The 26,115-nt window shown below is 49.2% G+C and overlaps 1 protein-coding gene across 2 annotated transcripts in view; it reads left to right on the top strand.

Moving 5' to 3' along the window:
• MAML1 (mastermind like transcriptional coactivator 1) overlaps nucleotides 1–20,367 on the top strand; it is a 54,981-nt gene extending 34,614 nt beyond the window's left edge. The window contains exons 2-5 of one of the 2 annotated variants that reach the window (XM_023193653.3): nucleotides 7,477–8,892; nucleotides 11,002–11,241; nucleotides 13,948–14,044; nucleotides 16,992–20,367. In XM_023193653.3, the coding sequence (XP_023049421.1) occupies nucleotides 7,477–8,892; nucleotides 11,002–11,241; nucleotides 13,948–14,044; nucleotides 16,992–17,974 (2,736 nt within the window). In that variant the 3' untranslated portion in view covers nucleotides 17,975–20,367. The remainder of the gene's footprint in view (nucleotides 1–7,476; nucleotides 8,893–11,001; nucleotides 11,242–13,947; nucleotides 14,045–16,991) is intronic. The other variant, XM_023193654.2, reaches the window with a different exon arrangement.
• Nucleotides 20,368–26,115: the final 5,748 nt, after the last annotated feature.

Below are 26,115 nucleotides of genomic sequence, written 5' to 3'. Positions count from 1 at the left end.
TAGAGATCTTTAGTTCTCATCTTGGTGAGTTGTTTGTATTCTAAATCAGTGACTATTCCAAACTAGTAAGACAAATAATGTCTTTAAAAGTGGGAATTTTACTAGCAGGAATTTTAGAACTTATAGACAGTTCTTTGATTTTCTTTCTTTCTTTTTTTTTTTTTTTAATGAACAGGGTCTTTCTCTGTCCCCCAGGCTGGAGTGCAGTGGCACAATCATGGCTCACTGCAACCTCCCTCCTGGGCTCAAGTGTTCCTCTTACCTCAGCCTCCCAAATAGCTGGGACTACAGATATGCACCACTGTGCCTGGCTAATTATTTTTCTTTTTAGAGACGAGGTCTCACTATGTTGCCCAGGCTGGTCTTGAACTCCTGGGTTCAAGTGATTCTCCTGCCTTATCCTCCCAAAGTGTTGGGATTATATGCGTGAGCCACCACACCCGACCATTTCTTTTTTTTCTTTTTAAAAAATATTTTACTGGCCCAGTGCGGTGGCTCACACCTATAATCCCAGCACTTTGGGAGACCAAGTTGGGCGGATCACTTGAGGTCAGGAGTTAAAGACCAGCCTGGCCAACATGGTGAAACCCTGTCTCTACTCAAAATACAAAAATTAGCCAGGCATGGTGGTGCATGCCTGTAGTCCCAGTTACCTGGGAGGCTGAGGCAGAAGAATAGCTTGAACCTGCAGAGGTTGCAACGAGCCAAGATCATGCCACTGCACTCCAACCAGGGTGACAGAGCAAGACTCCATCTCAAAAAAAAAAAAAAAAAAAAATTACAAAGATTGTTTGTGGCACTAGTATGTGGGATTTCATCATAGCACAGTTCATTTTTCTGGTAATGACACCTTGCTGGGTATCTGTGCTTCACTTAGGGGAAGGTGCTCCTTTTTGTACAGTTTGAAACTGACTCACTCCGTCCTGCTGCTGGTGTTTGATATGCAAGCTTCTCTTTTGGCATCATCTCGGAAGTGTAATTCACCAGTTCTCTGCTGACAAACGGGGTCTGTCGGCAGCAGACCCCCAACATTCAGAAAGGATCCTTCTTGAGACATCAAACCTTAGGAAATCTTGTGTAATTTTCTCAGTTTCACTGGCAATAAAACAGGAACAATGATGCTCATCCTCTAGGGTAGTTTTTAAGGTTGAGTGAGATCCTGAATTAACTGGGAATAATAGGTTAATAATAATTAACTGGGAATACATCATAAGTAACTGGAAATGAGAGGTCAGTAAGCACATGACTTAAGTCAGGACTTGTTCCTACAGCACTTGGTTCAGATGTGTGTTTTATCAAAGTAACAAGTTGCTACTTGACATGGATTTCCCTTCCTCAAGTCATTGAAAACTTGAGTGTTGCATGAAATGGACCTACTTTACCTGAAGAGAGGGTCAGGGCTCCTGAGTGTCCTGTGGACATACAGGGTGCTGGGAGAGAAATGTTGACCATGGGATTGGGTTGGAATTGCCAATAGTTAACAATTATTGCCCTAAAAACTTCTGATGTTTTAAGTCCTACCCTCTGGTGGAGTCCCTCTGACTCTGATGAGGAACACAGGTTGGGAGGGCGGGGTCTCAACACATGGTTCAAATAATTCAAGTGAGAGAAATGGTGTTAATGAATGGAGAGAAGTGGGTGGGTTCAAGAAATGTTAAGGAGGTAGACTCCATAGGACTTGCGTACCGATTGTATGCAGGGTCTGAGGAGGAACAGGAAGGAGGCTGTCTGGTTTCTGGTTTATGTGACAGGGCGGCTGGTAGTGAAAGTCTTATGTAGGAACAGAGGAAAGAGGAGAAAACAGGACTGGAGAGAGGCTGGCCTCAGCTTTGGACAGATGTCATCTGAGTCATCACTCAAGTAGAGAGGGGCTCAGTAGGTCTTTGGATAGACAGGAGTAAGAGCTCTGCAGAGGTGGGGCATGAGATGGCACATTTTTTCACAGACACCTTTCAAGTGCTGGACACCGTCTGAGGCACCGGGGTCTCTGCTTGGCATTCTAGTGTCAGGCTAGGCCCTGACACCAGATGAGTGCACCCTGGTGAGGGGATCAACAAGGAAGTACTGTGGTGTGGGTGATGGAGAAGATAAGCCACCTGAATTAGAAGCTGAGTCATCCCCAGGAAGGTTAGAGGGAAGAGGTGCTCTGAGCAAAGAGAAGAGCAGGTGCAAAGGCCCCGAGCAACACTGAGCAGGCACGTTTGAGAAGCTATAAGCTGAAAGCCAGCCGCATGACCCCAGCATGGTGCACAGCAGGGAGGGCTGTGAGGGAAGATGGAAGGGACAAGGGCTGCGTGGATCAGCGTTTGGTTCCCAGACGGTTGGGTTTATTTGAGTGTGATGTTCAGTCGTGAGAATTTGAAGGCATGGGAATGTGTGAAGTCTCTCAGGTAGAGTATGTAGAGTAAAAGGGGGAGAGGACTGTACTATTTGATAGAAGGGCAGAAGGGGAGACTTCTCAAAGGATACTAGAAACAACCAACCATGGAAGCAGAAGAGAATGCAAGAAAAGTGGTAAAGAAAAAGGGAACTTTAAAGATGGAAGCAGGCTGGGCGCAGTGGCACGCCTGTGATCCCAGCACTGTGGGAGGCCGACGCGGGCGGACCACAAGGTCAGGAGATCGAGACCATCCTGGCTAACACGGTGAAACCTCGTCTCTACTAAAAATACAAAAAGTCAGCCGGGTGTGTTGGGGGGCACCTGTAGTCCCAGCTACTCGGGAGGCTGAGGCAGGAGAATGGCGTGAACCCGGAAGAAGGAGCTTGCAGTTGAGCCAAGATTGTGCCACTGCACTCCAGCCTGGGAGACAGAGCGAGACTCCGTCTCAAAAAAAAAAAAAAAAAAGATGGAGGCCAGGTGCAGTGACTCACAGCTGTAATCCCAGCACTTTAGGAGGCTGAGGCAGGAGGGTCACTTCAGCCCAGGAATTTGAGACTAGCCTGGACAACATAGTGAGACTCCTGTCTCCACAAAAGCAAAAATATTAGCCGGGCATGGTGGTTCATGCCTGTGGTCCCAGCTACTTAGGAGGCTGAGGCGGGAGGATCACTTGAGCCCTTAAAAAAAATTGATAAAGGGCCAGGTGAGGTGCCTCACACCTGTAATCCCAGCACTTTGGGAGGCCAAGGCGGGCGGATCACCTGAGGTCAGGAGTTTGAGACCAGCGTGGTCAACATGGTGAAACCCCATCTCTACTAAAAATACAAAATTAGCTGGACGTGGTGGCGCATGCCTGTAATCCCAGCTGCTTGTGAGGCTGAGGCAGGAGAATCACTCGAACCTGGGAGGCAGAGGTTGCAGTGAGCCGGGATTGCACTCCAACCTGGGCGACAAGAGCGAAACTCTGTCTCAGTAATAATAATAAAGATGGAATTAATAAGAGATGATAAGAGGGAGAGGAAGGGAGTGTGGGGAGAGAGGGAAAGGAAGGACTGAAAATATGGCCTGTGTATAGCAGTAGGAAGATCATTGCTGGCCTTGGAGAAAGCAGTTCTCGACTCCTCCCTTCCTTTTCCCCACATCCCATCAATTTCCACATTAGCCAGGAATGTAATCCATATTGCCGTAGATCAAGGTGCTGGCTCTAAGGGGTGGGAACTGGTGGAGTTTGGCTGACAGGAGGATGACAGAAGAGGTAAAAGAGGAGGCAGGAGGAAAAGCAAATTTCCTGATGAGTAGGGCTAGACAGTGGCATTGGTTGCCAGTGCGTAAGGACCACTGATGAGAGAACCACACGTGTCTTCAGCAGCTGTGTCTGTCAGCTCAGAGTGGAAGCATGTAGGTGTTGTCGTTTTTTGGTGAGTTTGGCCACAAAGCATTCTGGGATTGTAGTGGTGGGTGGTTGAAGAAGGAGGAAGTGGAGACTAGACGAAGGATTATGCTTCCTATAAGGCTAGTGCATGGTGGGTGAGAGACTGACAGGATGCTGCTTAGGAGTCCAAAAGGTGTGGCCAGCTCTAGCTTGATTCAGAGCAGTGGTGGTATCCTGGAGCTCCTCTCCCAGAGCAGAGGATGGCAGGTGGCACCTGGAGGGAGTGGCCTCCCAGGGAGGGAGCTAGCACAGGCTAGGATGGGAGTTAGTCAGCAGGGTGTCTTGGTGGAAGGCTGAGCACACGTGATTCTCCAGCTGACCATGAGCATCTGGTCATATTATCTCCCAGGACTGGGTCCTCCTGGAACCCTGTACACTACAGAAACTCTTCATTAGTAACAACAGGAACCTTTGAGCTGAGCACCCAGAAGTACCAGATGTGCTGGAGCAGTCTGCTGTATTTATACATGGCAGCCAGTTAGTATTGCTTTACAGCACCTTCTGTGTTTGTTCTTACATAACTTTTAATCTGTTCAGGCTGTTTCCTATCTCTATTGTAATTCTTGGAGTTCAGACTCCAAGGCTTACTCATCTTTGCCCTGCGTATCAGACACTCCTGCAAATGCTCAGGGCTTAAAAATCTGCCGGGGCCACTACATTACACACTCCTATCCCCGCCTACATTATTCCAGTTAAATTTTGTGAGTAGTTGAGAAAATGGCCTACTGTTTCCTTTGGTTAAAAGCAATAGGTATTACAAAATTGAGTTGTTACATTGGAACTTGTCTGCAGCTGTTTGCATGTGGGTATTGAATGAGGGAGTGGTAGCTTTTGTAATTGCTAGGGCAAAGAAAGATTCTGTTTCTAATCTGAGACAACCAGCTGACTCATCAAGTGCCTTGACCCTTTAGATTTCTTTCTTTTTTCCTCCTTGGAAAATGGAAAATTGAGCTCTGAGATTTACAGATAGCCCAGACCTGGCACTGTGGAACAAAAGAAAATGGTAGAAAAGGAGGCCGGGCACGTGGCTCACACCTGTAATCCCAGCACTTTGGGAGGCCGAGGCGGGCAGATCACAAGGTCAGGAGATCGAGACCATCCCGGCTAACACAGTGAAACTCTATCTCTACTAAACATATAAAAAAAAAATCAGCCGGGCATGGTGGCGGCGCCTGTTGTCCCAGCTACTCGGGAGGCTGAGGCAGGAGAATGGCGTGAACCCGGGAGGCGGAGCTTGCAGTTAGCCGAGATCGCGCCACTGCACTCCAGCCTGGGTGACAGAGCGAGACTCCGTCTCAAAAAAAAAAATACAAAAAATTTGCCGGGCGTGGTGGCGGCACCTGTAGTCCCAGGTGGGGTCTGAGGCAGGCTGAGGCAGGACAATGGCATGAACCCAGGAGGCGGAGTTTGCAAGCGAGCCGAGGTAGCACCACTGCACTCCAGCCTGGGTGACAGAGCAAGACCCTGTCTCAAAAAAAAAAGAAAAGAAAATGGTAGAAAAGATGAAAATCAAGGAAATTTTAGCAACTAATTTTTATTTCCTCTGACCATTTAAATGGGTATGAATTTACCTTCCACAAGGAAAACTTTTCAAATAATGGCTTTTAAAAAGGGTCTATTTTATGTGCATGGTTCTCTTCCACCCCTAGGTGGCAGTAGAAAGCAGAAGAACCTGCATGAAAGTAAAGCAAACGTCCTGCAGCTGTGGGGCGGTGTTCCTGAATTCTAGGATTGTTGCTTACCTCTGCCCTGCAGTTCCATTTGTCAGGCATTCCTGCGATTTTTTTTTTTTTTTTTTTTTTCAGACCGACTTAGTTACCCATATATGGATTTTTTAAAATACTGACTTGGCTAGGATTTATAGAGCACCGTGTAGTCAGCTTTAACAGTTAAGAAAAAAGCAAATCTTGTTGTGGGGAAAAGAAGGAACGGGAACATTAGAATTGGGGATTAGAGGTTGAGAAAATGGTCCTCCCTGGTGTCCAGTGGGTGGTCTGCTGTTGAGAACTGATGCCCGTGGAGTTGCCCCAGGCAGAACACCCAGGCCAGGGCACTTCATCTGGGCTCCTGGGGTTGGTGTGGAGAGTCAGGTGGCCCTTCTCTGCAGCCGGAGAAGCTAGCACAGGGGGCTCCCTGTCTCCTCTGAATCCTGTCTAAAGATAATAATGAGGGCTATTACTTGGAACATTTCCTAATAACATGCTATAGATGCTTAGAGTTTATGGGAAGGGGGGATGGTACCGGGGTGGGGGATAAAGGACAAAAACGTAATAAACACAGGAAAGGAGCAGCATGTGTTCAGAGGCTGAGCATAGGCCCCTCCTCTAGGCAGTGGAGTTGAGTCCTGACTGCAGCACAGGCAGCTGAGGAAGTAGTAGAAAGATTCCATCTTTTCCCTTCCCATCCCTTCTGACATGTTCTCATCTTAAAGTCGCTGCCCCTGAACTCCCAGAGTACTTACTGTACGCTGCTCTCAGTCTGTAGCCATGTCTGTGTTTGTCCTGTGTCCTGAAAGCCCATGAGAGGAGGAGCTGCCTTGTTTGTCTTTATGTTCCCCACAGCACCTGTCTCTGGCACAAGGCAGAATCTTAGTAACTTCAGTGGCATGAATCCATCGAGGAGGAAATGGGAAGCAGAGTCACAGTGTCAGCCTAGACATGATTGCGTTCAAGCAAATAGTCCCAATAAGTAGTAGTGAGGGGCCGGCCGGGCACGGTGGCTCACACCTGTAATCCCAGCACTTTGGGAGGCCGAAGCAGACGGATCACCTGAGGTATGCAGTTTGAGACCAGCCTGACCAACATGGAGAAACCCTGTCTCTACTAAAAATACAAAATTAGCCGGACATGGTGGCGCATGTCTGTAATCCCAGCTACTCCGGAGGCTGAGGCAGGAGAAAGGCTTGAACCCGGGAGACGGAGGTTGCTGAGAGCCAAGATCATGCCATTGCACTCCAGCCTGGGCAACAAGAGCAAAACTCCATCTCAAAAAAAAAATAGGGACCGGGCACATTGGCTCATGCCTGTAATCCCAGCACTTTGGGAGGCTGAGGCAGGTGAATCACTTGAGGCCAGGAGTTCGTGACCAGCCTGGCCAACATGGTGAAACCCTGTCCCTACCAAAAAATAACAAAAGTTAGCTGGGCATGGTGGCGCACATCTGTAATCCCAGCTACTTTGGAGGTTGAGGCATGAGAATTGATTGAACCCATAAGGTGGAGGTTTCTGTGAGCCAAGATTGTACCACCACACTCCACCCAGCCTGGCAGCAGAGCAAGGCTCCATCTCAAAAAAAAAAAATATATATATATATATATGTGTGTGTGTGTGTGTGTGTGTGTGTGTGTGTGTGTGTGTGTGTAATCTCTGGCCTTTTTTCATTGGCTCCATTCTTGGGCATACCTCCAGATGAGATGGCTGTGGGCAGCCTCATGCCTGTCTCCTGTAGAAAGAGGACTGCAGAAGCACTTTAGCTAGACATCAGTTCTGACTGGCCAGGTACAGGACCGTCAGGGAAAATGGAGGTGTGTCCCCAGAAGTGGGAGTGTAAACTATGCAGGCAGAACCCAGTGGCGAGCATTGCAGGGACGTCAGCCCTTGGCTTGTTACTGTCGTGGCAGAGCAAATTCATATGTATCTAAGTCATTCTTTTCAATGTTTTTCAGCATCTTCATGATACAGTTAAGAGGAATCTTGACAGCACCACTTCCCCTCAGAATGGTGATCAACAGAATGGCTACGGGGACCTCTTTCCTGGGCATAAGAAGACTCGCCGGGAGGCCCCTCTGGGAGTCGCCGTCTCTTCCAATGGATTGCCTCCAGCCTCCCCCCTCGGTCAGCCTGACAAGCCTTCTGGAGCAGATGCCCTGCAGCCCAGTGGGAAGCACTCTCTGGGGCTAGACTCTCTCAACAAAAAGTGTCTGGCTGACTCGAGCCTCCACTTGAACGGAGGCAGTAACCCCAGTGAGTCATTTCCTCTGAGCCTGAATAAAGAACTGAAGCAGGAGCCTGTCGAAGACCTGCCTTGCATGATCACTGGGACTGTCGGCTCCATATCGCAAAGCAACCTCATGCCAGACCTCAACCTGAACGAGCAGGAATGGAAGGAGCTAATCGAGGAGCTGAACAGGTCGGTGCCCGATGAAGACATGAAGGACCTGTTTAATGAGGACTTTGAGGAGAAGAAGGACCCAGAGTCTTCTGGCTCTGCCACACAAACCCCCTTGGCACATGACATTAATATTAAGACAGAATTCTCTCCAGCAGCCTTTGAGCAAGAACAGTTAGGCTCTCCACAAGTGAGGGCCGGGTCTGCAGGGCAGACCTTTCTGGGGCCTTCCTCTGCCCCTGTGAGTACAGATTCCCCCAGCCTAGGGGGCTCCCAAACCTTATTCCACACCTCTGGTCAGCCCGGGGCGGACAATCCCAGTCCAAACCTGATGCCGGCATCAGCCCAGGCCCAGAACGCACAAAGAGCCCTTGCAAGTGTGGTATTGCCCAGTCAGGGCCCAGGAGGGGCCTCAGAGCTGTCCTCTGCCCACCAGCTCCAGCAGATCGCTGCCAAGCAGAAGCGCGAGCAGATGCTCCAGAACCCACAGCAGGCCACCCCGGCACCAGCCCCGGGCCAGATGTCCACATGGCAGCAGACGGGGCCCTCCCACAGTTCCTTAGATGTCCCTTACCCCATGGAGAAGCCTGCCAGCCCTTCCAGCTACAAGCAAGAGTTCACTAACTCCAAACTGCTCATGATGCCCAGTGTGAATAAGAGTTCCCCTCAGCCCGGAGGCCGCTACCTCCAGCCCAGCCATGTGAACCTGCTGAGTCACCAACCACCGAGTAACTTGAATCAGAACTCTGTGAATAACCCAGGGTCTGTGCTGGACTACGGCAATACAAAACCCCTTTCTCATTACAAAGCGGACTGTGGGCAAGGCAGCCCGGGGTCTGGCCAGAGCAAGCCAGCCCTGATGGCTTATCTTCCCCAGCAGCTGTCCCATCTGAGTCACGAGCAGAACTCACTGTTTCTGATGAAGCCAAAGCCAGGAAATATGCCTTTCCGATCACTCGTTGCACCTGGCCAGGTAAGTGTGCGCCTTCGCTTTCTGTTCCTCTGCTGCAGATGCTTCTGTGAGGTTACTTGCTATTTTGGATGTTAATTGGGTCCGAGGTAGTTGTGGGAAGAGGGAGGAGGGAATAGCTGCTGTCATCCTTTGCTTCTCTTGGGAGTGGAAATTTATAAAATAAACCAGGGTTGGTTGTTAATAAAAAATAGGGTAAAGTTCCCTAGCATAGCTGGATTTTTAACTACACAAAGGTTTGAGGAATCACCTGCATTTAGTCTGGTGTCTCTTTCATGCCATAGGATTTAAATTAAGTAATTTGTGGCTGTGCTTTGCAGATAAAGATTACATTTAATGTGCTTCTTAGAGGCTTGGCTTTTTTTTTTTTTTTAACTACCTTTCAGATCTCCATGTACAAAATTCCCTAATTTTTGGTAAACATATAACGTTTTAGGCACGTGCTGCTTCCCAGCACAGCTCAGCTCTATGGTTACTTCGTCGTGGTTCTAAAGCCTGGTAGCATCAATGGAAAATGGCCCTTTGGGTTGTTTCCTGTTCTCTACTACTGCAGATAAGCCTGCAGTGAGCACCTTTGTGAATTTGTAATACATGCTGAAATTCTGCGAATTAAAAAGCCCAGTGCTGGTAATATCATGAGGAAATAGACACACTCCTGTATTGATGAGAGTGTGTAAATGAGCTTACTGCTTTTGGGAAGTCATTTGACATTACATATTTTTCACATGCTGTAAAATGTTCATATGCATTGACACTATATACCCTACAAGTTGATCTAAAGAAATAATCCAAAAGAAAAGAAAAAGTTATATCCAAGATATTCATTGTGTGGTTATTTCTAATAGCCAAAAACTGTAAGCAGTTTAAACATCTCCCAATGCTGATAATTCCACTTATTTCAGCCAATAAGATGTCTCACGCCATTAAACGCCTGAAGAAAGACTCGGCTGCGCAGTGAGGGTACTTGTCATTTGGGTACCGGCACTTTGCTCCTTACAAAGCACTCTCAGTAGTTCTTAAGCTTCTGGTGACTAGAGTGAAGAAATTATACCACAGAATCTTAGAATGAATAACTAGAAAGGAGTGCAACAAGTTGAACTGGTTTAAATAATGATTGCTTTTTGCCTATCTTCTGCTAAGTTTTCCCCTTTTCTTATAAATGTCAGTAATGATGGGATAGTATTGAGGTAGCCTTTGACATGACTCTCACCTTTGGTCTGTGTACTGACAGAGAATATCTGTTAAGTTCTCATTGATAGTCAGTATTTTTTGAGGATGGGTATTGGACAAAAGCTAAGCAGTCTCTTCCAGTAAAATGCTTGTACAGATGGACAGTTTCGGGTCATTCAGGGATAGCCCCAAATCTAAGGTTTATGCTCATGGGGCAGAGTGGTCTCCATTGACCAAAGCCCCCTTCAAAGTATTCTTCCCCTAGGCCAGGCGCGGTGGCTTACACCTGTAATCACAGCACTTTGAGAGGCCGAGGTGGGCAGATCACCTGAGGTCAGAAGTTCAAGACCAGCCTGACCAACGTGGAGAAACCCCATCTCTACTAAACACACCAAATTAGCTGGGCATGGTGGTGCATGCCTGTAATCCCAGCTACTCAGGAGGCTGAGGCAGGGGAATCGCTTGAATTTGGGAGGCAGAGGTTGTGGTGAGCCGAGATCGCGCCATTGTACTCCAGCCTGGGCAATAAGAGTGAAACTCCGTCTCAAAGAAAAAAAAAAGTATTCTTCCCCTATTGGCCCCCTCTGCACTCAGATGTCCTGATAAGGGAGCATTTATAAGCCTTGATTGCTTACTGGAACTATCGCATGCAAATATGAAAGCTGACATATGCTTAATGTAAAACCATACCTTCGTCACTGGTGAGTCACTGGGAGCAAAATTTACACATGTGGAGTAATTGTTCGTTGCTGGGTTCCTATATGCTCAGATGTCATCACTTTTGGTCTGTGCCCCAGCCCTATGGGATGGTTGTTGGAGGTCAGAAGGGAAGCAGAGACTTGGCTTCAAGAGAGTGAACCTTGAATGAGACTCTCACTGGATGGAGCTTATTTGGTCTGATCAGAGCTTAGAGACTTCACAATCCTCTATCTGTGTTGACAGGAGCAGAACCCTTCCAGTGTCCCAGTGCCAGCCCAGGCTGCCAGTGTTGGGACCCAGCCGCCTGCCGTGTCCGTGGCCAACTCCCACAACAGCTCCCCCTATCTCAGCAGCCAGCAACAGGCCACTGTAATGAAGCAGCATCAGTTGCTTTTGGACCAGCAGAAACAAAGGGAGCAACAGCAAAAGCATTTACAGCAACAGCAGTTCCTTCAGAGGCAACAGCACCTTCTGGCAGAACAGGTAAAAAGAAAGGTGGAAGGAAACCACCACTTCCCACCTTTGCCTGCACCCTGAGTCACTGCTGTAGTCACACCTTCTGCTTGTGTGTGTGGATTTGCACTGACTTTCTTGCCTGTTGTTAGAGTGCTTTGCCTTTTAAAAACCCCTTTCCAGGAATGTGGCATTTCTCAGACGGGGTAGTCTTATGTCAGAAGCTGCTGTGTGCAACTTAGTCCTTGGAGAGTACTCAAGGCAGACTCTGGGGCTAAAACTGTTTGTGGAAGGGACATTTTCCCATGTTTCTGGTCAGCAGCTTCCAAGCCACTGAGCTCACGTGTCTGTCAGTCCACTATGGGGTCAGCTTTGCTGCCCCTACAGAGCCTGTTATAATCCAGAACGAGAAGAGGGAAGTGAAGTTATCCCTGAAGGGCACACAGTTCACTCACTTGGTTACCAAGTGTAGTGTGCAGGCACTAAGGGTTACAAGTGCGAGTGCGAGTTCTTTTTTTTTTTGAGACAGAGTTTTGCTCTGTCATCCAGGCTGGACCGCGGTGGCGCAATCTCAGCTCACTGCAACCTCCACCTTGGGGTTGATGCAATTCTCCTGCCGCAGCCTCCCAAGTAGCTGGGATTACAGGTGAGAACCACCCTGCCTCGCTAATTTTTGTGTTTTTAGTAGAGATGGGGTTTCACTATGTTGGCCAGGCTGGTCTTAAACTCCTAACCTCAAGTGATTCACCCATCTCGGTCTCCGAAAGTGCTGGGATTGCAGTCGTGAGCCACCGCGCCCGGCCTTAAATTACATCTTTAAGACATAAGAACTGGCTCCAGACAGTGAAGTTCATTGAGGACAATCATTGCCTCAGTTCTGCCTTTAAAAAAAGCAACTTTATTGCGATGTAATTCACACAACATATACTTCACCCACTTAAGTGAACAATTTAGTCATTTTTAGTATATCACAGAGCTATGCAGCCATTACCACAATCCATTTTAGAAAACATTTTCCTTACCCTAAAACAAATCCCATACCCATGAGCAGCCATTCTCCCACCCACCCGGCCCCTCCAGCTCCTGAGCCACTTTCTGTAACTGTCTGCTCTGGGCCGGGCGCGGTGGCTCACGCCTAGAATCCCAGCACTTTGGGAGGCCGAGGTGGGTGGATCACGAGGTCAGGAGATCGAGACCATCCTGGCTAACACAGTGAAACCCCGTCTCTACTAAAAATACAAAAAAATTAGCCAAGCATAGTGATGGTCACCTGTAGTCCCAGCTACTCGGGAGGCTGAGGAAGGAGAATGGCGTGAACCCGGGAGGCGGAGCTTGCAGTGAGCCGAGATAGCACCACTGCACTCCAGCCTGGGTGACAGAGCGAGACTCTGTCTCAAAAAAAAAAAAAAAATTTGTTCTGGACATTTTATGTTTATGTTATGTCATTTTCAATCATGTACTATGTAATAGCAATTCATTCCTCTTGATAATTAAATATTCCATTGTATGGATTTTTTGTTTGTTTGTTTGCCCTTTGTTTGTTTGTTTTTGAGACGGAGTCTCACTGTCACCCGGGCTGAAGTGCAGTGATATGAACTCGGCTCACTGCAAGCTCCGCCTCCTGGGTTCACACCATTTTCCAGCCTCAGCCTCCCAAGTTGCTGGGACTACAGGCGCCCACCACCATGCCCGGCTAATTTTTTGTATTTTTTTAGTAGAGACGGGGTTTTACTGTGTTAGCCAGGATGGTCTCGATCTCCTGACCTCATGATCCGCCTGCCTCGGCCTCCCAAACTGCTAGGATTACAGGTGTGAGTCACCGCACCCAGCCGGATATGTTACATTTTATTCATTCATCTGTTGATGAACATTTGGGTTTCTTGTTTGGGCTGTTATTGAGTATTGCTGCTGTGAACATTCATGTACAAGTTATCATATAGACATCTGTTTTCATTTTTCTTGGGTAGATACCTGGGAGTGGAATTGCTGGATCACATGGTAATTTTTATGTTTAACCTTTGGAGGAACTGTCAGACTGTTTCCCACAGGCTGTCTCATTTTACATTCCCACCAGCAGTGTATGAGGGTGCTGGTTTCTCTACATCCTCACCAGCCACTTGTTATCAACTGACTTTGATTCTGGCCATCCTAGTGGGATCTCATTGTAGCTGTGATTTGCATTTTCCTAATTGGCTGTCCATTTTTTAAAAACAGATATACCTACCTTTTAAAAAAGTCATTGCGGCCGGGCACGGTGGCTCAAGCCTGTAATCCCGGCACTTTGGGAGGCCGAGACGGGTGGATCACGAGGTCAGAAGATCGAGACCATCCTGGCTAACACGGTGAAACCAGTCTCTACTAAAAAAAAAAATACAAACACTAGCCAGGCGAGGTGGCGGGCGTCTGTAGTCCCAGCTACTCGGGAGGCTGAGGCAGGAGAATGGCGTAAACCTGGGAGGCATAGCTTGCAGTGAGCTGAGATCCGGCCACTGCACTCCAGCCTGGGTGACAGAGCGAGACTCCGTCTCAAAAAAAAAAAAAAAAAAAAAAGTCATTGCTTCCTAGATCTGTTTCATACTATTTAAAAACCCCAAAATGAAATCAGCACTATTTCCACAGGAGCCCATTTGTGAGTAACAAACTTGGGTAAGTTACTTTTCTCTGACCTCCCTCACTCCATGTGTTTTGGATTTTGTTATATGTTGGTTTTATTTTGTGGTTCTTGGCATTTTCTAGGAGAAGCAACAGTTTCAGCGCCATCTGACCCGCCCACCACCCCAGTACCAAGACCCGACGCAAGGCAGCTTCCCACAGCAGGTTGGACAGTTCACAGGTAGGGGGTGTCCTGCGTGAGGAGCAGGGACAGGGGAGGCTGCTGCCTGGTGCTCTTTGAATCCCTGCTGTCTGGCCAGCTCTATGCCTTGACTTCATCAAACTGCATGCATTGTCATCATATAGTTTGCCTAAAGGGCCTGGTTTTCTAGTTACTGCACGGCATCAGGAGAAGAGGGCACAGACGCAAACCACTAGAACTACCTTTGCTAGGTCCCTGGCTGTACAGTTTTCTGAAGCAAAATCATTTCTAGCTAGAGGACATCTTATCAACAGGAAATAGCTTCTGTAATTCTTAAGAAAGTTCTTTGCTTCTGCTTTTATGTGTTCGAAAAATTGACTCTCCTATCTTCCAGATGAGGACTTAATGCACTTGCGTGGCCTTTGGCTTCTTTCTCTCCTCCTGTCTGCTCACTGAGTATCACAGATGGCAGCATCACTAGTGGACAGTCAGCCAGAAAAGGGCAGGAAGCACACTTGAGTCTAGCTGTCGCCTCTGAGATGTGCCAGGGAATTTCATAGGCCATCCCTCCAGAAATGCCCAGAGATTTCAGGGAATGGATACAGTAAGTTCTGGTCTGCCCACCCTCCTAGCTCCTCTCAGAATGTCCTAGAAACCTCTGGTTTTCGTTATTTGGGATCTTGCTACAAAGGGTCCCAGAGAGACTGACCACAGCTCTGTGTCCTGGAGGAGACCGGGTGCGCTTTCATGTTTGTGCTACCCGGGGTCAGCCTGGGGTTGAAATCTGCAGGCATCTCAGAAGCATGGGCCTGACCTGTGTTTTCTGCCTTCAAACCCATCTGACATTTTGTGGATTATTGATGGGAATGAAATAGCCTGTTTCAGCTTTCCTCTTTTCCTCAATCCAATTTTGTTGTTTTGAGACAGAGTCTTGGTCTGTCACCCAGGCTGCAGTGCAGTGGCACGATCTTGGCTCACTGCAACCTCCACCTCCTAGGTTCAAGCAATTCTCCTGCCTCAGCCTCTCAGGTAGCTGGGATTACAGGTGCCCGCCACCACGCCTGGCTAATTTTTGTATTTTTAGTAGAGACGGAGTTTCACCATGCTGGCCAGGCTGGCCTTGCACACCTGACCTCATGATCCGCTGGCCTCAGCCTCCCACAGTGTTGGGATTATAGGCGTGAGCCGCTGTGCCCGGCCCCAATTTTTATTATATAGTTGCTAGTAGAGAGGAAGAAGAAAAAAGCACTGAGTTACGGCCAATCCCTGAACAATGACTCTCCTACCCACAAAACCTATTTCAGTTAATGGTGTTGCCATGTGTCCATTGCTTAAGCCAGGAGGCCTAGACAGCAGTTCCCTGAGCACAGGGGTGCTTTCTGTTCCATCCTCTGCTGTCTCTCCAGCACAGCACCTGCCACAGAGTGGGTACTCAGTGAAGATCTGGTAATTTCCTGTGACTCCTCCCTCCCTTGGCCATCTTGTCATTTCATAGTATAAATCGTGTGACATAAGATGGTATATTGTTGGCCGGGCACGGTGGCTCAAGCCTGTAATCCCAGCACTTTGGGAGGCCGAGACAGGCGGATCACGAGGTCAGGAGATCGAGACCATCCTGGCTAACACGGTGAAACCCCGTCTCTACTAAAAATACAAAAACTAGCTGGGCGAGGTGGCGGGCGCCTGTAGTCTCAGCTACTCGGGAGGCTGAGGCAGGAGAATGGTGTAAACCCGGGAGGCGGAGCTTGCAGTGAGCTGAGATCCAGCCACTGCACTCCAGTCCGGGCGACAGAGCAAGACTCCGCCTCAAAAAAAAAAATAAAAAAAAAGATGGTATATTGTCTGGTGAGATGTTGTCACACAGTCCTGTGCCTCCACCCCCCATTCCCACATAGTCTGCCCTCCCTCATCTCCATGACTGAACAGCCTCTTCCCAGCATGGTCTCAGCCGCACTCTCCAGCCACTCTTGGGCTTTACAACACCGTTCTTTTTTTGTCTGTTTTTTTGGAGACAGAGTCTTGTCGCCCAGGCTGGAGTGCAGAGGCGTGATCTCGGCTCATTGCAGCCTCCGCCTCCCGGGTTCAAGCAGTTCTCCTGCCTCAGCCTCCCGAGTAGCTGGGGGTGTGCGCCACCACACCCAGCTAATTTTTGTATTTTTAGTAGAGGCAGGGTTTCACCATGTTTGGGGCAGGATGGTCTTGATCTCCTGACCTCGTGATTCTCCTGCCTCAGCTTCCCAAAGTACTGGGATTACAGGCATGAGCCACCGTGCCCAGCCACAACCCCGTTCTTCACACGCCATCCACAGCTCTTCCTTATCTGGCCAGAACTAGCTCTTCCGTTTTATCTGTAATCAGCTGGCCACTATCTCCATACCCTGGCCACGGCCAGCCTCTCAAAGTTTCCCACCCAGATGCCTTTTTCTGACTCTGCATTTGCACACACTTGCCTGGAATGCTCTTTTTTCCCGAACTGTTAAATTGCTAAACTTATGTGATTGTAAACCCAGTGGATTCATCACCATCTCTCTGAAGCCTTCCCCAAGGCTTCCCAGATGCTAGGGCTTCTGGCCTGCACCCTGCAGCCTGCTGGCCAGGTGTGCCCCATCACACCCCATCATGCCATGTGCTAACTTTGCCTCCCAGAGGCGGATCTTGCGTTGGGTCCACCTCAGAGTCCCCAGTGCCCATCACAGGGTCCCCACAGAGCAGAAATTTGGTGGGTGCTTGAAAGTTAAATGAAGCAGGTCACTGGTTTTCTCTCCCCTGGGGCTTTGCCCTTCCTCTGTGCCTTTCTGAACCCCATCATTGTTTCAGAGACCAGTCCTCCATTCCACCTGTGGGAGGCTTTCTGCCCCGTCGTCCCCAGGGCCCTCTTCCCAGTGTGCCGTGAACATGAGACTTCTGGTGCTGCGGCTCCGGTCTCAGTGGGGCCCAGTGGTGGTCCACTCCTGACTGACCCTAACCCTAACCCTCTGTTTTGTAGGGTCCTCTGCTGCCGTGCCCGGCATGAACACCTTGGGTCCATCCAACTCCAGCTGTCCTCGAGTGTTCCCTCAGGCTGGGAATCTGATGCAAATGGGCCCTGGACATGCTTCAGTTTCCTCTCTCCCTGCAAACTCAGGCCAACAGGATCGGGGTGTGGCTCAGTTCCCTGGCTCCCAAAACATGCCTCAGAGCAGCCTCTATGGCATGGCTTCTGGCATAACCCAGATAGTTGCCCAGCCCCCGCCACAGGCCACCAATGGACATGGCCACATTCCACGGCAGACCAGCGTGGGCCAGAACACCTCCGTCTCAGCTGCCTATGGGCAGAACTCTCTGGGAAGCTCTGGCCTCTCCCAGCAGCACAATAAGGGGACCCTGAACCCTGGTTTAACAAAGCCGCCGGTCCCAAGGGTGTCACCAGCCATGGGAGGCCAGAATTCCTCCTGGCAGCATCAGGGAATGCCGACCCTGAGTGGCCAGACCCCGGGGAACAGCAACGTGAGTCCCTTCACTGCAGCCTCCAGTTTCCACATGCAGCAGCAGGCCCACCTGAAAATGTCTAGCCCGCAGTTCTCCCAGGCAGTGCCCAACAGGCCCATGGCTCCCATGAGCTCAGCAGCTGCAGTGGGGTCCTTGCTGCCCCCAGTGAGTGCACAGCAGAGGACCAGCGCCCCTGCCCCAGCACCACCCCCAACGGCCCCTCAGCAGGGCTTGCCTGGCCTGAGTCCAGCAGGGCCTGAGCTGGGGGCCTTCAGCCAGAGCCCTGCCTCCCAGATGGGCGGTCGGGCAGGGCTGCACTGTACCCAGGCCTACCCTGTGCGGACCACGGGCCAGGAGCTGCCTTTTGCCTACAGCGGGCAGCCAAGTGGCAGTGGGCTCTCTAGTGTGGCTGGACACACCGACCTGATCGACTCCCTGCTGAAGACCAGGACGTCAGAGGAGTGGATGAGTGATTTGGACGACCTGTTAGGGTCTCAGTAATGGAAGGATTTGTAGTGTTTTTAGTGTTCATTCATCCTATATTTTTCTTCTCAGATTCAGAGAAAGAGCAGCTACTTTGGACCAAAAGCCCATGGCCGGGGGAGCTGGGCAGTAGAGCCCAAGCTCCAGGTGAGGCCTGGCCCTGGGCAGGGTCCGTGGCTGCGCCCCTCAGGCCAGCAGTTGCGGTCCATCGGGCTGGCCCCAGCCCCTCTGCTGGTATCAGTACCTGGTGTTGGGACAGCAGGATAGGGTTCTAAAGGTGGTTTTCTATCCAAATGACCAAAAAACCAACAGTAACAACAGTGAAACCCCACGATATCAGGCTTATAAAAATCTGTGCCATCATGGTGATTTTATCCAAGATTTCTCCACTTACCCCAGTGTTAGGGACAAGTTTTTGTTGAAACTTTATATAGCAGAATTATTTGCAATTTGTAGCATAGAAAAGATTTTTAAATTTTTTTACAAAAGGTTTTTAAACAGATTAGGATAGGTGATGGTTTAAATCAATTAAGTGGCATTGGAAACCTAGGGTTTCCTTTTGATTAAGAGCCTTTTTTGTTTCTGCTCTTTGTCAGCTTTCAGGGGAGAAGGAGGCCACTGGAAAATTATTTCCCTAAGTGCAGGCTGTTGACTGCGTATGCCAAAAAGGGACAGGAGGCATGGCATAGCAGGTCGGGTGACACAGCTAGGGTCTTCCTAGCAGCTCCTCCTCCCTCCCAAGGCCCCCTGGAATCCCTTCCTCCCACGTCCTGGCCGCAGGACCCAGGCTACATATGGAAGGTAGAGATGTGGGAGTCCTGTGTCCTGGAGTATTATGTCTCCCCCACCTTCTGCAGTTTCTCTGAACGTGTATGTTGCCCATGGTGGGAGCGTGGTCACTGTGCAATTGTGCACAGATGTCTTTCCTTTACCCGTGGCCTTTCTGTCTGCCTCTCCTTCCTCTCTGCAGCCCAAATGGAAAACAATTATTTACTCCATTGGAGGGGGAAAGCAAGAGTCTTAGAATTCCTAAGGGAACCCTAGCATAAAGGTTTTGGGGAAGGAGGCCGCAGGCCGGCCCAGAGGAAGCAATTCCACTTTGTTTGACAACTTCTGCCACTCCCACGTCAGATGACTTGCACTTTTTAAAGAGATTGCTTTATAACACTAAGACATCCTTTCTAAAGATTCAAGTGGATTTGACTAAGCTGAGGGTTCACAAAATAGAATATGACATGTGAGCTGTTTTTGGAAAACGAAGATGGAGAGAGCACTTCCCCGTAACGAAAGTGGTAAGCACAGGGTGAGACCCTTTTACACAGAATGGTGGCGAGAAAAGAGAATGCTGAAAAGTGGCTTAGATACAGAGTGTTCTATGGAGAAACTGCAACCCCGTTTTTATTTCCCTGGTGTCTCCAAATGGATCATTCAGGAGTATCCTATGTGAAGAATTGAGCCAAGGAAAATATTCATGCAACCAGCCTGAGTCGCGGTGAGGGAACGAGAGGTTGTACACACATTGGTAGTTATTTTGCACCAGCAGTGCCTTTCTCACTGGGGGTACTTGGACCCTCAGATCTTTTTTCTAATAGCCATTTGCCACCCCAGGTGGTGTGTCGGCCATTTCTCCTTAAAACACCTTCCTTACCTTTTCCATGTACTCAGTTTAGCTCTCAAAAGAAGGGGTGAATCATAAAGCCAGTGAAAATTCCACCCTCTGAGCGAGTTCCCCAATCTGAAGGGGAAGAGGGTGACCTCAGCTGCTTTTCTCCCAAAAATCGGCTGAAGGCTGGTTGTGGATCCTTGTTCCTCTCTTGACCCCATCTGGCTGCTGCCCCGTCTCCCACCCCTGTCCCCAGGGCTTACTGGCCCTGCACTCTGCCTTAGTCCTGGGGCCGGCGACACAGTGGGCTCCTCACTTGCTGCAGTGTCATAGCAATAAAATGTGATTCTTGGGGTCCCCCCAGGGAGCTGTCCATGGCTTTATTTATGAATCTGGTTTTCGGGAGTCAGGGGAGGAGATGACTTTGCTTCTGTGCACAGCCCCGTCTTCCAGGAGCCACGACTCAGAAGAAAAGGGTGCTCAGACTTTTGTTATACACATTTGCTTTGTGTAAATAAATGTTTACAATTTTATATGAAAGATGGAATAAGCGCTAGAGCTTCCAACTGTATATTTTTTACTTTTATAGATTTTAAAACTATGGTCCTTTATATGTGTGTTTTGGGGGCTACGATGAGTTTCATGGCAAACGGTTGGCGTTGTTAACTTTATTGTCATCAAAAGTGCATAAAAGTCCTATTAATCCCCATATTCTTCTACTGCCCTTAACTCTGGTATACACCAAAAAGAAATCTTTACTTTCCTTGTTTTATCATTATAAAAATAAAGTATTTTGCTAGTACGGAAACAACCTTTGTATTTGACGTCACCTGGGGTCTGCGGCAGAAGTTTGGGGATTGGTTTTCTTTTGTAATTTAGCTGCTTGCTTTTCTTGTTTTTCTATTATTATTTTTATTTTTAAAGAACTGCTCGTTGAGTCTTAGATTCAGCTGCTTTCTTATTGCACATTGTTGGGTGGGAGTTGGTTTGGCTGAAGCCTCAGAGGAGCTTCTGTTATCTGCTGATAGATACTAAATTAGAGCTCGCATCGCCCTGAGAAAGCAGCCTGTGCCCTGGGACTCATGGGCGTCCGTGCAGCTGATGGAGGGAGCTGGACCGGATGACTGCTATCTTAGCTGCTGGGTGCTTCTCGTGCTTCACGTAGAACCGTTAGGTTTGCCCCTGAAGTCTGTTTGCCACATGCCCTGTTTGGTTTCTCTTCAGCATAGAGCTTGGTTTTCGCCTTTTTTAATTGTAAGCACGGTGCACTGTGGCACACTGTGAGAGGGGACCAGATGATGCAGCCCGGACCGAAAGGGTGAATGAGGCCCCTCACCTCAGAACTCTCCCCGCTCTGCTTTGCTGGGAGCAGGGAGCAGGGCAGCCTGGGAGAAGCTGGAGTTCCTCAAAGGGCAGAGAAGAACGGCCTTCAGGGGACCACAGCGAGGAGACATGCCACGATAGACTCAGAAAGCTAGATTACGCTAATACAAAGGGGAAAGACATCTGTGACACACAGGAAACAGTGTTCGTGGCCTTGCCATAGAAGGCACAGTAAAGGAGGAGAACTCTGGAGACTCCCTGTGAATTCTTGGCTAAGAATGCACGTTATGTGCGGTGATCCAGAAACGCAAATGAGAACAGAAGTGAGTGGCTCTGCCTGTGAGATGCCCAGTGCTGAGCGGCGCCTGGTGCTGGCTACAGTATGGGAGGCTGGCTGCTGTATGATTTTTTGTGGGAAGAAATTTTGTAGACGTTATCAAGCTCCTTAAAATGTTCGTGCTGTGTCTGCCTGGGCAGTTGCAATTCTGAGAAGCCATCCTCGAAAATGACTCTGGGTACAGAAAAAGGGACAGCACAGTGGTGGTCTCAGTACTGCTGTTTACAGTCGCAGAAACTTAAGAGGCGCTGAACTATTGCCCTTGGGGATTGGTTAAGCAAACTGGTGCTTCCACTCCATGAGATAGGATGCAGCCATTTAAAATATTTATGAAGGTTTTGGACGTAGTCATTTGGAATAATGGTTTTGTTAGGGCTCTTAACCTGTAAGCCAGTAGAAAAGAAATCTGGCTAATATAATCCTTTAAGTTATTTCCCTACAGCCCATTTGTAAGGTTCCCAGTAACTTTCGGAATCAAAGGAGACGTCGGACGGCCAGGCCTCAGTAGTGGCAAGGCCCAGGCAGTTCCAGATCCTTGCAGCTTGCCACCACCCCGAGTCTCTCCAGGTCACCAGCCAGGCTTGCGGGTGATGGAGGAGGACTCGGTAAGGGACAGTTCGACTCGGCAAATGTTTAGGGAGAAGCTGCTGCGGCCAGGCATCGCCCTAGAGGCGGGGAATATGGCAGAAACGGCGGCAGCACAGGAAGGCAAGGTTCCTGCAGCGCAGCACTCACCGTCTCATGGGAAGGAGCTTTCACACAGATCAGGTCAGTGTTAGGGAGAAGCTAAAGCCCGGTAATGAGATAGAGGGCAGTGGGGCTGCAGAGGCTGGGGTGGGCCACAGACTACTGTAGATATGGTAGCAACGCAGGTCTGTTAAGAAAGTGACACACAACATAGGCCTAATCACAGCACTTTGGGAGGCCAGGGGGGGAGGATCACTGAGGCCAGCCTGGGCAACATAAAGAGACCCTGTCTCTGAAAAAAGAAAAAAAAAAGGCATGGTAGCACACACCTGTGGTCCCAGCTACTCAGGAGGCTGAGGTGGGAGGATCACTTCAACCCCGGAGGTTGAGGCTTCAGTGAGCCAAGATCATACCACCGCACTGCAGCCTGGGCAGCAGAAACCCTGTCTCAAAAAATAAAAAAGTGCAGTTAACAGGAAGAGGGAGGAGTGCTGAGGAGCAAGTTAACAGATGCCTGCACATGTGTTAAATTTAAAAGTAGGCCGGGCGTGGTGGCTCACGCTTGTAATCACAGCACTTTGGGAGGCCCAGGCAGACCACCTGAGGTCAAGAGTTCGAGACCAGCCTGACCAACATGGTGAAACCCCGTCTCTACTAAAAATACAAAAATTAGCTGGGTGTGTTGGCATGTGCCTGTAGTCCCAGCTACTTGGGAGAATGAGGCAGGAGAATGGCTTGAACCTGAGAGGCAGAGATTGCATGCAGTGAGCCAAGATCGTGCCACTGCATTCCAGCCTGGGCGACAAAGCTTGACTCTATTTCAAAAACAAAAAAAAACAAAACACAAATTTAAAAGCAAGCAATATGCCACTGCGTTTAGTAGGATGGTGGCTCTTGCCATCCTTCAGGTGCCTGTGAGCTGCAGCAAGCCTGCATTGCAGGCCTGTGCTGTTCTGAAACCTCTGCCAGCCTGGGCAAAGCCTGCCCACCTCCCCAGTCCAGCCTCAGAAGATGCCCAAGATAAGTCAAGGACAAGCTCCAGGGTCTCTTGTTTGCCCCTGGAGTTGGATGGCACACCATGGTTGGTGGCATTATCAATAATGCTCCCTGCAGGCCAGCCAGCTGATGCCTGGAGCTGGCAATGTGGCTCTAAAGATGTTGAAAGATGCAAGATGTTAGCTACCTGCGAACTTGGTCCAAAGCTAGTGGCTGAACTTACGTGTTCCAGGCACTGCCCTGGCCAGCACAAGAAATGGTGAGTAGTGACAAATTTTCTTTACTGGACTTTTCTTCCCCCTTTTGCCTTCAGGCAGTTAATGTCCTGGCCACTCTTCAGATTGGCTCTACTTACACTTCATGGATAATATCCTCTTTGCATGGTTGCGTAAGCTGAGCTGCAGTTTAGCTAGTGCATGAAAACCATTTCATGTAAGTTAGGAAAGATAACTTGAGACTCCCACCCAAAGCAGAAACCGGCGTCACAAGGGCAGAATTCAAGGATCCACCACCCTGTCAATCTTCTGGGAAGGGTAGCGTACATTAGGAAGAACTAGATGCCATTGGCTGCAGAAACACATACATGCAGCAGCTGCCTGCTCGGGCTGCAGAACAGACTTACTCTGAGGATTTCCACACTGCAGACCACCTTAAGCAAGCCCTGACCACGTGGGCTGTGGTGAGAAGCAGCAGGCCGTGTTAGATTGCTATGTGGGATCAAGGGGGTGGCCTCCACTTTTCTTTGTGCCTGGAAAGCAGAACTTTTCAAGACTGAGGACGAAAAACTGGAATTTTGCATCCTTTTAAGATCTAACTACACTTTATGTAGCAGAGACAAATGCTTGCTGACTACTTTTGGATTTATTACTACTGATACCATTTCTCATCATGAATTTTAAAGTTTTAGGCTGGTTCTATACTTGTAATAACAGATTATTTTATGTAACACAAGACAGAGTCCAACAACATGTAGAATCTTCAAGAGCTATAGATACTGTCATCCAACCTATCTAGAGCTAGAGACCTAAGGAGGTCCTAGTCCCCAAGTAGTAAAACATTTAAATCTTGGCAGGGTGCGGTGGCTCATGCCTATAATCCCAGCACTTTGGAAGGCCAAGGCAGGAGTATTGCTTGAGTCCAGTAGTTGGAGACCATCCTGGGCAACATGGTGAGACCCCATCTCTACAAAAAATCAGCCGAGCGTGGTGACACACTCCTGTAGTCCCAGCTACTAGGGAGGCTGAGGTGGGAGGCTTGCTTGAGACTGGGAGGGTGAGGCCACAGTGAGCATGATAGTACCACTACGTTCCAGCCTGGGTGACAGAGTGAAACACTGCCTGAAAAATGAAAAAAATTAAATCTTGCTGAGCATGGTGGCATTTGCTTGTAGCCTCAGCTACACAGGAGACTAAAGAGAGATGATTGCTTGAGGCCAGGAGTTTGGGGCTGCAGTGAGCTATGATTTCACCTGTGAATAGCCACTGCACTCCAGCCTAGGCAACATAGCAAGACTGTCTTGTTTTTTTTTTTGAGATGGTCTCACTATGAATTGCTCAGGCTAGAATGCAGTGGTATGATCATAGCTCACTGCAGCCTGCACCTCCTGAGCTCAAGCATTCCTCCCACCTCAGCCTCCCAAGTAGCTGGGGCTACAGGTCCTATACCACCATGCCAAGCTAATTCAATTTTTTTTTTTCCCAGACAGAGTCTCACACTGTCACCCAGGCTGGAGTGCAGTGGTGTGATCTCGGCTCACTGCAAGCTCCGCCTCCCGGGTTCATGCCATTCTCCTGCCCCAGTAAAAAAAAAAATTTTTTTGTGGCCGGGTGCAGTGGCTCACGCCTGTAATCCCAGCACTTTGAGAAGCCCAGGTGGGCGGATCATGAAGTCTGGAGATCGAGACCATCCTGGCTAACACGGTGAAACCCCGTCTACTAAAAATACAAAAAAGTTAGCCGGGTGTGGTGGCGGGCGCCTGTAGTCTCAGCTGCTGGGGAGGCTGAGGCAGGAGAATGGTGTGAACCTGGGAGGCAGAGCTTGCAGTGAGCCAAGATCATGCCACTGCACTTTAACCTGGGTGACAGAGTGAGACTCCGTCTCAAAAAAAAAAAAAAAAAAAAAACTTGTAGGGAGAGGGTTTTACTATGTTGCCCAGGCTGGTCTCAAACTCCTGGGCTCACAAGAGCCTCCTGCCTCAGCCTCCCAAAGTGTTAGGATTACAGGCGTGAGCCACCACACCCAGCCAACCCTGTCCCTTAAAACATAAAAAGATAAATCTGTGACTTCTTTTTGATTCTTGCTTGTGCATTAACAGGCACGTTCCTTAAACTTCGCAGCTGTCTCTCATTCCTTGCATTTAACCTACTCTATCCAATTGATCCTGGATTCCCCTCCCCTGGGTCCACTTCTTAGTAAACCTGTGGCATTATAGGAACGCTACAGCAGGAGAACAGGGCGAGTCTAAGCCTGAGTGTGCCACTGCTAACCGTATATGGAGCCTCTCTGTGGCTGTCCCAAACCTGGGAGACTGGACCAGCCTGAGTGGACAGTCATGGAGACTGTGATACACTCCAGATACCTTTCAGGACTGAGACTCATTTCCAGGAGTGTTGGACACTCATTGTTAGGAGCTGCTGCCAGCTCACAGCTGACTCTTTCTGGGAATTGTGTTCAGTGGAAGGGAGCTGCCCAAAGTTACGCCTTCTTCCAGGGGCAGCCCATGTCTGGGGACTTGTCAATATGGGAGTATGGAGACCCCAACCCCCTTGCCTCAATTTGGGACATCTCCAAAGAGCCATCCTGGCTCCACTGCACCAGTGCTGTCGGCTGAGGCCTCTGCTGCATCCGCATCTCAGTTCCACCTCTCACTTGCCCAGTCCAGCAGCCCTTGCTCCCTTATGAGTGGTGCTGATGCCCTTTGAAATCTGCCTTTGGGGCACCTGGCTCGAGAGACTTGGTGCGGGGAGTGGTCCCAGGAAGCCAACTGTAAGCTGGCTCGCTGCTGGCCACGATGACCCCATCACCAGTGTCAAGTGGGATAACTGTAAAGGGGAACTGTGAAACGTTCGCCATGGTGACACCAGGCAGGACACTGGGGAAGGGAATAGAGTACCCTGGGCCTTTGGGAAGTGTAAGTGGAGAAGTGCCTGACCTGGAGAGAGATTTTGCTGGGGTTATAGGTGATGCCTCGGAGAAAGATAATGAAAAGCTGAC

Source organism: Piliocolobus tephrosceles, chromosome 4 (genome assembly GCF_002776525.5).
Source record: "Piliocolobus tephrosceles isolate RC106 chromosome 4, ASM277652v3, whole genome shotgun sequence".
Classification (NCBI taxonomy): domain Eukaryota; kingdom Metazoa; phylum Chordata; class Mammalia; order Primates; family Cercopithecidae; genus Piliocolobus; species Piliocolobus tephrosceles.
This window is presented reverse-complemented; position numbering and strand designations above follow the sequence as displayed.